This window comes from Notamacropus eugenii, chromosome 5 (assembly GCF_028372415.1).
Source record: "Notamacropus eugenii isolate mMacEug1 chromosome 5, mMacEug1.pri_v2, whole genome shotgun sequence".
Taxonomy (NCBI): domain Eukaryota; kingdom Metazoa; phylum Chordata; class Mammalia; order Diprotodontia; family Macropodidae; genus Notamacropus; species Notamacropus eugenii.
The window spans coordinates 112,620,808-112,633,659 of record NC_092876.1 but is presented as its reverse complement, the minus strand read 5'-3'; the positions used below and the strand labels follow the sequence as shown (position 1 = coordinate 112,633,659).

The 12,852-nt window shown below is 38.3% G+C and overlaps 1 protein-coding gene across 2 annotated transcripts in view; it reads right to left on the bottom strand.

The window, feature by feature from the left end:
- Positions 1-12,852, bottom strand: part of GRM5 (glutamate metabotropic receptor 5) — a 661,865-nt gene that overhangs the window by 63,176 nt on the left and 585,837 nt on the right. For both annotated transcript variants that reach the window (XM_072616794.1, XM_072616795.1), the window contains exon 7: positions 11,628-12,567. In XM_072616794.1, coding sequence (XP_072472895.1) covers positions 11,628-12,567 — 940 coding nt within the window. The remainder of the gene's footprint in view (positions 1-11,627; positions 12,568-12,852) is intronic.

Genomic DNA, 12,852 nt, shown 5'->3' with positions numbered 1-12,852 from the left:
CACTTGTTTCTTAAATTATGACAAGTGGTTTTGAATGGCACCTTTGGAGTCTATACCCAAATCAAGGATTGGAATGATTCAAATTCTCTGGGAATTATTTCTACACATAGCACACCCGCAAGATGACTACTCGCAAGACTATGAAAATGTGAAATACTATGACTATTCACAGTAAATTTTCATGATTACATTTTTTTCTAAGGCAAAGATATATATGAACTGAAATCCATCAAATTAGCAAAGATGACCAAAAAAATAGAAATAGATATTGTTGAGAATACTGTGGGAGATACACTAATACATTTCTGGTAGAGCTGAGATTTGTTTCAATTGTCCTGGAAAACAATTTAGAATTAATTTAATCCCTTTTGACTTAGTGATTGTACTACTGGTTATATGCTCCAAGGAAGAGAAAGTTAGGAAGATCACAAATATCTTAGAATCTGAATAGCAGAAATTTTTGTTTTTGTAATAGTGAAAAAATGGAAATCATTGTTCAGAGGAATATCTGGTCATATTTTGAGATCTGAATATGACCAAATATTATTGCACTGTAAGAAAAAAAAAACTGAATGTAGGGAATTCAGAAGGAAAGGGAAGAAAGTTTAGCAAAAGAGTAGTATGCATAATGACTATAAAAAATTGACAAAACAACACTAAAATGCCAGCCATACTCAGTTTAGTTGCCATGACCACCTTTGGTCTTGTGTAGTAAAATACACTTTCCTTTATAGTAAAACAGGACAACTGGGTAGTGTAGTGGGTAGAGTCTTGGGCCTAGAATCATGAACGCCTGAGTTCAAATCCAGCCTCAAAAACTAGCTGGGTGATCCTGGGCAAATCACTTAACACTGTTTGCCTCCTTTTCTTCCTCTGTAAAATGATTTGCAGAAAGAAATGGCAAACCACTCCAGTATTTTTGCCAAGAAAACCCGAAATGGGGTCACAAAGAGTCTGACATACCTGAACAACAACGACAAAAATCTTCTGAACCCCCTGGACTCTCTGACTTCCTTTGAGATTCAGCTCCATTCTTATATTCAAATCTCCCTCTCCCCTTACTGCTAGTGCCTCCCTCAGAGATTAACGTCCATTTACATGGTATATATTTGGTACACTTAATTAATTTTATTTTAAGTTTTAGTATTATGTCTCTTACAGTAGAATGTGAAATCCTTGAAGACAAAGATCATGTTTTTACTTTTTTCTTGGTTCCTACAGCACTTAGCACAGTATGGATATGTAGCCAATTAATATGTTTGTTGGATGGCTAAATACACATAGTAATCACAAAATAAATATTTTTTCATGCATATTTTCATTTAAGAGGGCTCAATGGAGTGAAGATTTGATACTGATTTAAAAAACAGACCAATGTGACTTTTAAAAAAAATTACGAACTGAAGACAGTTAAAGGATCTCACTTTGTATCATACTGAGCATATTTCCAGTAGCTAATAATTTTCTTCGTATTTTGATCAGTTATATATCCTATAAAGGGACATACTGAACTCTCTCTCTCTCTCTGTCTCTGTCTCTGTCTCTCTCTCTCTCTCTCTCTCTCTCTCAGATAAAATTAGATTTACAAATGAACAAGCCACTGAATATCACAAGCCGCCTTAGCAGAAAGGAACACTTTTTGCTTAATCTTTCTTGGACTGTTCACACAAGGACGGCTATGGGAGTGGGCTAGAATGTGAGTCCCATCAGTATGTAAATTATTTACCAGTGATGCAGGCAGGGTAAATCATTTCTTTTTTCCCTACCTCTCCTTGGAATGATGTCATGAAATTGCTTTCCTTCTTAATTATTTTTCTGTCAGACTCAAAAAGAAAAGAGTTGGCCCTACGAGGATGTTGTATTTAGCTATGTAAGAATTATGATTTGAGGAGCACAGGGAGCACTGTATTGGTCCTAAATCTCTCTTTTCTAAGCCTGCCATGAGACCTAACTCCCTCTGGATAGTTTTATTCTTCTGGACGTCTGTAAGACTGAAAAAAAAAAAAACAACAACAACAACAGATTTCTTACTCTGGACGTCTGTAAGGCTGAAAAGAAAGACCAGATTTCTTACTCGAAAAGATTTATATTGTCACCAGCAGCCACTAACACCTGAATACTAATTAGGGGATGGGACAAAAGACATGTACATTTTGGCTAATGAGGGAGGGGAGAAGCAGAGTGAAGTCAGAAAGGGAAATGGAAAAGGACAATAAAAGCAATGTTGGTAGGCTCAGAAAATATTGACCTATTTCTCCATTTTGCCTTGAGCTAGCACTGCAAGGAAGTACAGAGAAAAGCTAAAATCAACAAAATTACCTTTAGTATAAACTTGTCTAAAGTTGAACTTTAAACAAGGCTGAAATTATTGTTTTGGCATGAAAACATCAGTTGAATTCAACAAACATTAAGCATATATCATGTGCTAGGTACTGAGAATAGAAAAATAAAATAACTGAATTAACTCAACATTTATTTATCAAGAATCTACTCTATGTAAAATACTATGTTAGGCAATAAGAATAAGCAAAATGAAAAATAAAGAAAGTAATCCTGTCTTCAGGAAGGATCTAATTTAATTGACTTAAAGGGATAGCTATCATAATGGAATACAACAGAATAGTCATTGTTGTTGTTTAGACATGTCCAACTCTTTGTGATCCCCATTGGAGTTTTCTTGGCATGTATACTAGAGTGATTTGTCATTTCCTTTTCCAGTTCATTTTACAGATGAGGAAACTGAGGCAAGCAGGGTTAGGTGACTTGCCCAGGGTAACACAACTAGTAAGTGTCTGAAGCCAAATTTGAACTCAGGAAGATGGATTTTCTTAACTCCAGTCCCAACATTCTACCCACTGTGCCACCTCACTGCTGTCTACCTGAAAATAGGGGTGCTAAAACAATGACCAGAGGCATTTGACTTATAAGCAGAGGGAATCACAGAAGGCTCCATAGAAGAAGTGACCATTACTTCTGGCCTTTGAAGGAAAAGAGGATTTAATCAGGAATAGATGTTGGGCGAGGCATTGGGGAAGAAAAAGAATGAAAATGGTGGAAGTGGAAGAGAGCAGAATGAGACTGACAAGAAGCAAGTGGCATTGTTTGAGCAGGACAAAGATGGTCAAAGAGAAATAGCATGAAATAGGATCAGAGAGTACAGTATAGTCATATTGTAAAAGGATTTAAAGCGACATTATCAGATATGAACCATAAGAGATTATTTTGGTAATTGTGTGAAGGATGGAATGGAGAGGAGAGAGACTAGAGGCAGGAAAAGCTTTAGGAAAGATTAAAGTTGTGCTGTGAGCATGGGCAAGGTGGTCCATTCCTGTATCTCTGTTCCTGGGGAGTCTAGTGTATTGTTTTAGCTCAGAAGTTCTGAGCTGCAGTGTTTGTCTAGCAGAATTACAATTAACCCTCAGGAGCACGGGGACCTCGGGCTACTTATGGAGGAGTGAGCTGGCACACATCAGAAATGGATCATTCTAGTCAAAGCTGCCTTGGTGATCAGCTTTGTGATGGGGCCTTTTGTGGGGGCACTGCACTTCCAAACTAGGCAAGATGGTGAGACTCAGTCTCAAAAACTACCAGATAAAAGTTGAAACAAAAATAAGAAACTATGTGAGAGATGTTAAGGATCTGAATTAGGGTGGGCTGACAGAATTATAATAAAGAAGAGGATTCAAGAGATCTTACTGAGAATTGTGAGGTGTTTTGAATGTTAGTTGTGATAGAAATCAAAGACTCAATGGTGATGGCAAGACTAGGTACATAGATGACTGGGAAGATGAAATACTTTACTGAAAAAGGAAGGTAGAAAGGAGATGCAGTCTTCATTGTTGTCATCACCATCATCATCATCATCATCATCTTCTCCTCTCCTTTTTGTGGGGAGATAATGAATTTTAGATGTTAGATTTAAATCTTTGTGGAGATGAGGCACCTTGGGCATGGAACATTGCATATGCTGGTCTTTTCCCACCCCCATCCCCAACCAATGGGTTGGTTAGTTTTGCTGAACTGTTTTTCTCTTTTATATAAGGGAAAGAGAGAGTTAAATGTGATCTAACCAGAGTGTTCCTAAAAATTATGGCCCTCTTTAGGAAGCCTAACATCACATTACTTTTCTTGACTGTCTTATCATCCTGGTGACTCATTTCCAGAACTGAAGGAAGTGTGCCTTTTGAGCATATCTCTGAGGAGGAATTGGCTGGGGGGGAGCAGCGAGGGAGGAATAGAGGTTGGGGAACAGAGGGGCCTTGGGGAAGGACCCCATGCTTCACCTGCTTTGCACCTTGAAATACTCCAGACTCCCTTCTTCTTACCTGCCACATTGTCATCCTGAAAAACTTGCATCCTGGAACCCTCCTCTCCTCATTGTTGGCTCCCTCCCTCAAGTAAAGCATTTTAGGAAAGTCCCCAGGTGACTTTCACCCCACTCTCACCTGAGATTCCTTCTCTTTCTCCTCCTCTCACATGACATTGCACTCACATGGTTGCTTTTTACTCCCCACTAGTACCCCATCTCTGCTTTCCAGCTTCCGTATATGTGTTTTCTTCCCCATTAGAGTGTAAATCCTTGCGAATAGGGACTATCTCTCTCCCTTGTATTTGTATCCCTAGCACTTAGCATAGTATAGAACCTGGCATATGCTTAACACTTAATTACAACTTTAAATATCTATCTCCCATTGAGCTTACTAGTCACTAAAACCCTCAGATTGTTTCAGACAAACCGTTATCTAAGCACAGTTATCCATCTTATAATTTCTTATTTCTTGAATCTACATGTAAGACTATGTTTATCTATCAAATTTCATCTTACTCAATTCAGTCCAATACTTTAGCCTCTCAATATACTTTTGGTTTCTAACTAATGATTCAGTGTGTTAGCCATACATTTTGGGTTCGAGTCAATTGCAATTCTGATAAGGATATTTTCTGTCCCCTTATCCGAGTCAAGTCAAAACTCAAATAGATCTCTGATCTGCATCTAGCAATTCAGGTCACTAACCACCCATGACTGCCCATTCTATTCTATTCACAACCACATTCTCCCAAAGGTTTGCCATAGGGCTTCCATCCAAAATGCTAGAAGCATCCTTTGCAAGAGAACCAGTGAAGCTAGCTCTCTAGCTGTCCACCTGTCATCACTTGATCTTGCCATGTGATCAGTCCATCTTTTCTTTCCATCATATAATTCTTTCAGGCCATCTTCTACTCTAATTGTCCATATGCCATGGTTTCCCCACATCAATGCAACATTTTTCCTTGCCCTTTGTGTAATGCTTATCTTTAGTTTTTCAGAGGCATTGCTATTCTAGTTCTTGTTGCCATACAGAAACATATAGGGATAAGTAAAAAGGCTTTAAATTCCCCTAATCTACCAGTTTAGTAACCTTCTAATAAAAGAACATAAAATTAATATGAAATCATTCATTAATAAAATATAATTAAATAGAATATGGTCCCTCCAATTAAGATAGCACAGGATATAGACTACTGGACCTGGAATCAGGAAGACTTGAATTTAAATTGTGCTTTACACCTTTATAAACTACTTAACTCTGGAAAAATCACTTAACCTTTCTCATCCTCAGTTTCCTTGTCTTTAAAATAAGGACCTGAAAAGGACTTATCTCTTAGGGTTGTTGTGAAAATAAAATAGATAATATTTTTAAAGTGTTTTGCAAATCATATAAAGTGTTATATAAATGTGATTACGATTACTATTATTGTTGGTGTGTTATGGTTGTTACCAAGGATTTCATGATCTTTTATTCACATCCTCATGCTTTATGATCCAGTGGCACTGACCTTTTTGCTATCATATTTCACACACAATACTCCATCTTCCTATTTTCACTGGCTGTCCTTCATACCAAGGCAGCCCTCCTTCCTTGACTCCACTTCCTGCTTTCTCTTCTTCCCTTCAAGATGCAGCTCAAATCCTTTTTGGTACAAGAGATCTCTCTTGAGACTTCCTCCCCCATCACCATTCTACTTCACCTGAAATTGTTTCTAATTTGCCCTGTATATGTCTTGATGTCTTCCAGCTTAGAATGTGAGTTCCTTGAAGACAAGGGCTCTTTTTGACTTTCTTTACATCCCCAGTCCTTAGAACAGTGTCTGGTCACACAGTCAGCATTTAAATGTTTTTTCACTTGACTTAACTTGCTTTGTTGGGAAATCATATGTACTGTCATAAAATAGAACAAAAGGTTAATGTATCAAGTGAGTGGTTGAGATTGGTCATCAATGTTATAAAAGTTTAGGGAGCGGAGCTAACTCAGGGAAGGCTTCTAGGAGGAGATGAGACCTGAATAGGGCCCTAAGGAATGAGTGCAGTTTGAATAGGTAGAGAAGAGGAAGGAGAAGGATTTCATATAGAACTATTAGTTCGTTATTGGGATTTTAAAAAAAACAGTAACAATTCAGCATGGACTCAAAGTTTATCATTTAAGACATAACGATCCACTTACTGGATGATCCATTTTGCTGGAGGAAAGCAGGGCTCTATCTTACTTGGGAGTACACACACTCTCTCTATGTGTGTACACACACATATACATATATACCCACATACATATATACATATATATGTGAGTATATTTACATGAGATATACACACATGTGTATGTACATGAGAGAGATATACCCACATATTTGTATGTATATATGTATGCGTGTATTTCTTTCAGTGGAGTATGTGTGTTTGTGTATTTCTATCAATAACTGAGTGTTTCAGGTAACTTTCTACCTTAGAATACAGTTAGGGAATTTTGAACTGTGCAATCCCAAATACAGTCAGAGCTTAAGATGCCACCAGATGCACATCTTTATTTAGGCCAGAGCAAGCATTTTCTCTGTCAATTTGCAGCTGATGGGGCAATGATAACCAGAGCTCTGGCATTCTCAGTTTGACAATGAGTTGAGGCAGCACTGCCTTGTGCTATAAATTAGTGTCAAGAGTCAAGATGTTAATCATAGGGACCTCCAAACATAGGTGGCATAAATAGCATGTTTCTTTAAAAACTCTACAGTGACTCATTCCTTTTAAATAAACTTCTCTCTGCTATTTAAGTGAATTGTATGACTGACTTGGAGGGTTTTTCTTCCATCCAATCTAGGGTAGGTCTATTGGGCTTTCTAGACAACACTGAAATAGGTTGAGATCCAAATCAATTTGCTCTCATGCTCCTTTGTGTGGAGAGGAGAGGAGGAGGAGGAGGAAGAGGAGAAGACAGGAGGAAGAGGAAGAGGAGAGAACAGGAGAGGAGAAGAGGAAGAGAAAAGAGAAAGAGAGAAAGAGGGAGGGAGAATATGAGAGAATTCTCTCTGGGACTTAGAAAAGAAATTAGACTTATTTGGACCCTTTTCCAGCCAAAGAGGAGAATAATTTTCTAGGTATCAGCACCTGATGTATTTTCCTCACTGGTATGCCAGATATCAAGGGAGAATGAAAGAGAATCTTCACAGATAACTGTGAGCTATGCTGTCTTTTAGGGTCTTCCAGTCTGTGGCACACTTTGGGTACATGGTGGCACAGTTGTATGAAGTGATGTTTTATCTAATAGAGTATTGGATTTAGTTAGAATCAGGAACAATTGGGTTTGAATCTTGTCTTTCATCCTTGTAAGCTGTGAAACCATGGGCAAATCACTCACCATTCCCTCAGGTCTATCTGCTGTAAAATGAGGATGCTAACACATATTATCTACCTTCAGACTTACTTGAATTAAGTAATATGTACAAAACATACTGACCTAAAGTAAATCAGGGTGCAGTAGAAAGAAAGCTGTATTTGGGCATCAGAGTATCTGGGTTCAAATCTTGGTACTCATACTACTTATGTGACTATTGAGAAATCACTTAATGTCTGTTCATTCTCTGGGGTTAGAATAGATGACTTTGAAAGTACCTTTAATCTTTATGTCTGTGATGATCTTCATTTCCTCTTCTTTCCCATTTCTTCTTCCTCCTCCACTGCTTCCATCAGCAACTGTCTATACCAATTTGCATTTACAACTCTGGGTTTCTTTCTACCCAAATGGATCTGAAAATTTGACTGTGTGTGCTTACCACATGGTATAGAGGAAGAATCACTGGATTTCATATTGGAAGTGCATTATATTTAATTGTACCCCATGAGTTCTATGTGTCCCATGTATTATTTAAGGCACTAACTTTTTTGAACACTAATATATTTTGATGATGACAAAAGTGGTGCAGATGTCAGACGACTTACTTTACCTCTCAAGGATGAAGTTTCATCCCTTATAAAATGGAATGAAATAGTCATGCCTAGACTAGATGATCAGGTTCTCTCGAAAGTATCAAATTAAGTCATAAGTATGAAATTCTTTTATAATTATGAAGTACTATTGCAATGTGAGGTATAATTATGATTGTCAGAAGAAATCATGCTAAATTTTCCAAGGAATGCCTATGGTGGAAGTTTTGGATATTTTTTGCATCACAGAAACCTTAAGCAAAGGTGCATGAAAGAGATCCTTTAGGGAAGCATTTATTTATTTGGAAAGGGAAACTTCTATCTCATGGTGAGATGAGATACACCTATACAACAGTAATACTCTGCTAAAACGATAAATTAACTTAGAACCTGGGCTTCAAGAAAAAAAAAAATTAAACCTTGCCTAGTGTAACCTGAGCATCCATCTCCCCTGCTGAAGAAGAATTACATGGAAAATGTTCATCCAAATGAGATTCCTGTAACCAAATGCACTGATACAAATGCAGTCACCCAGAACTACATGGCATTGTAGGAAAAATAAGTGAAATAATGGTGCCTGAAAAGCATTTATTAAGTACTACACACTGGACTAAGTGCTGGAACAAACTAAATGTTTAATAGTTGCATGCTGAATAAACTGACTTATTGACTAATAATGGAGGGGCCCTGAAAGGAGCTTTTTTTTTCCAGCATCACCAGTGACTTTTCTATCCTTATTCCTAGAAGTGAATTAGATGAAAATAGTAAAGTAACTATTGGAAAGGAATATTGATCATTTACAAAAGTCCTTATAGACGGAATCAATGAGTTCAGCTCTTTAATAATACAAACTCAAATATCTGTAGCACTTTAAGGTTTACAAAATAGTTTCCTCACAAAACCCCTATGAAGTAGATAGTACAAATCTACCATCTATCTATCTATCTATCTATCTATCTATCTATCTATCTATCTATCTATCTATCTATCTATCTATCTATCATCTATCTATCCATCATCTGTCTATCTATCTATCATTTACTTATTTATAAATTATCTCTGTATGATATGAGCATTTAGCCTAGATCTCTCTGATTGATTTAATTGGACCACTTTAGGAAACTCATATTAGGGAATTACTTACTCTAATTCAGACCTTTTCAACACACAGTTACTAGGATGAAGGAAGAGAGCAATCAGTAGGTATATTATTGCCCCTATTTTACAATTTGGGAAAAAAGCATCTGAAAGTTCCTTTCGAGTCTCAATCAATGATTCCCATTACAGAATGAGTGTCAGAACTAGAATTTAAAGCCAAAATTCTGCCTATTATAGCCCCATCATCAGCTTCACTATACCACAGTCTTTGTCTGGAATACAGCTCTAGAATCATTTGAGGAAAGGGAATGTGTGAATGTCATTAATTTTTCAATAATCACCATCACCACTAGGGGGCAGTGATATATACTTGAAGATAGGTGAAACCAAAGTAGTAATGTCACTAGCTTCCCAAGTGCTTCTCAATAGACATAGACCTAATTTGCTGGTAGGGTTCACTGACCACCCTCATGATAATGTTGGGGGCATCAGATACAAAACCTTCAAGTTCTTGTAGCTCTCAGAAGCCTAAAATGAAGGACTGGTGTGGTAAACAGCAGCAGGAGCAGAAAACTGCAGGGTAGTAAGAATGGATTGGGGGAGACCAGTAGAGGTCAAACTGTCAGTCCACGGGATTTATGGAACGTCTACTCCACATGGCTCATGATAAGAATGTAACCATAGAAGCAGCACACAAAGCCTCTGCCTTGAAGGAGCTTCTAATCTGTTTGAAAAGAGTATGATTTAGAATTCAGGGGTCCTAGGCTTGGGATCTGTGAACTATACATATACATATGTATGTACATATGTGCGTTTATATATACATATGTGAATGATACATAGTATATATGTGTGTATATATGTATATTCACAGATCCCAGGTTATATGTACACGCACACATACATATTTGTGTGTATGCATATACATATATGTATTTTGATATAATTGACTTCTTTTGTAAAATTCCTACCCATTTTATTTCATACTTTTAAAAAACGTTATTCTGAGGAGTCCATACTATTTCACCGGACTGCCAAAGGAATGTATGACGCAAAAAATGTTAGAAACCAGTGACAGATGAAAAAGACATGGATAATGAGGGAAAAGCCCACAAGTAACAGAGACAAGGATAAGGAGAAGCAGCATAAAGTAAGCTGATACTGGTATGCAGCATCTGAAAACTCCAAGTCCTGTAAGTTCTTAGTCATTGTCATTCCTAAGTACAAAGACCTCTATATCTCTCTTTATTCAATCTATGTAATATGGCAGTTGTTATTAATGAAACCAGTTAGAATAGAGGGGAATTTTCATGCAGGGAAAGTAAAATAGAAAATGCTTGATTGGAACAAGATTATTCAGAATTTTTCTTCCAAGTTAGTTTATCCTGTTTTGCAAAACAATAATAATAAAAATTATAATACACCTAAGTAAGTATGGTAAGACTAGATATATTCTACTACGGAGACCACTACTTCCCAATGTCCAACCCTCTGGAGATTGTTTCACTGCCCTGAATTTTTCATCTAAGCAGTGAAAATGATTCAAGTTATTTTCAGCATTTCACTGCTATTTATTAATTAGTAGGAATCACTATCTAAAGGGGAGTACCACTTGGGGCTGAAATTCTGACACATGCCCAAGTGATGTGTGTTTAATTTCATTATTCATGGCCCTTGGCCAGAAGGAAAGGTGAGTTGCCTGGGTAGTTTGGTGGATTATACACTCACATTGGCTCTGATCATGAACCATCCAACTGTTCAAGGATATTCTCTCAAACAACTCAGTTTCCTAGCCAAGGACTGGGCTTGGTGACTGCGAAGAAGGAAATGAACTAGACATTTGGGTGTGAACCTAGGTGCTAGGATCGGGCAGAAGAGAAGACATCACAAGTTCAGCCAGGTCTTTATTGTCTCTCCTTTCTTTTGGTGATGTATTCCTCTGTTTCTTCCCCATCCCAGCTTGTGTCAGCATCATCACATTCCCCTTGTATAATATTGACTAACTGCCTTCCAGTGCCTCTGTCCTTGACTTAGCAACTGAATTGTGTTCTGTTCTCCTGGTCTAATTTCCTATTTGATCATCTGCTTTAACCCACATTCTGACCTCCTTACTTATGATCCTGACCTGGTAACCTGACCCCAGTCATGGTTATACCCAACCACAAATGGCTCAGTAGGAAAGCATCGAGTCTCTTCTACTCCCACTATTTTTTCAGGTCATATTAACCTCTTAAAAAGTCCAAGATGGAAATAGTAATGCTCTAACTAGGACGGCCTTAGCTCTTCCCATGTTTACCTTAGGGTCTCTCCAGATGAACCCCTCCTTTTCCACAGGTTGACCAGGCTACTTGACCGGCTAGCAGCTGAGGATGATTTCCCGTCTCCTACATGCATCCGCACCACTGTAGATGTTGTGAAGGCGCTTCTCACGTTTCTCTCCGGCTTGGCCAGAATGATGTACACCTTCGGCACAAACATACAGCCCAGGGCCACAGTGGCACTGAGGCTAACTGAGAAACACATGGTGATGATTTTGTAGTTGCTTCCAAAATAGATGGGCACAAAAGCCAACCATATGATGCAAGTAGTGTACATTGTGAAAGCAATGTACTTGGCCTCATTGAAATTAGCTGGAACATTTCTGGTCTTGAATGCATAAAAGGTACAGCTTAAAATTAATAATCCATTATAGCCAAGGGGAGTTACGACGCCCAAGTTGGTGGTGTTGCAGATCAAGTAGACTTCCCGAATACTTGGGTAGTCATGCATTATGTCGGGAGGCTCCATTATGAAAAGGGCAACAATTATGCCAAGCTGGATGCAAATTAAGATGAATGCAATGACCAGCTGGGCACAGGCACTCATGAACCTCGGCTTCTTGGTACAGATCTTCTTTTTGCTACCAGCCAGAATTCTGGCAATGCGATTGGTTTTGGTGACCAGTGCAGAGTAGCTCATGGCTGGAGAGAGGCCAATGCCTATTCTCTGCAGGTAGCAATATATCTGCTTAGGCTTTGCGATGAGACAGAAAGTACACAAGTAACCCAAGCAGATGCCAGCGAGAATAATATAGCAGAGTTCCCTGCTAGAGGATTTGACAACTGGAGTGTCACGGTACATGATGAAGATTGCTGTGACAAACAGGGTTGCCAGCAGGCCCAGGCAGGAAAACACCACAGCTGCAATTGGCTCTGGATCACCCCATCTCAGATACTGCACTGGGATCAGATCGCAACCTGTGGAAAGAGAGACCCACAGTGAGAAGAAACAAGAGAGAGGGGACTGACCTGTCTTGCATTTTCTTCTCTTTGGAAAGAAACTGTATCTTTGAGCTTAAACATCTTTAATATCTTCCCATGAATCAGGGACTAGGATAGGAGCTGGACCTGTGATTTCAGTGATACAGGAACTACTCAGATGTGAAAAGTCCCTTCACCAATTCAGATCTCCACCTTCTACAATCTTAGAGACACATCTAGAGCACTGAGAAGTTAAATGACTTGTCCAGGGTCATACAACTA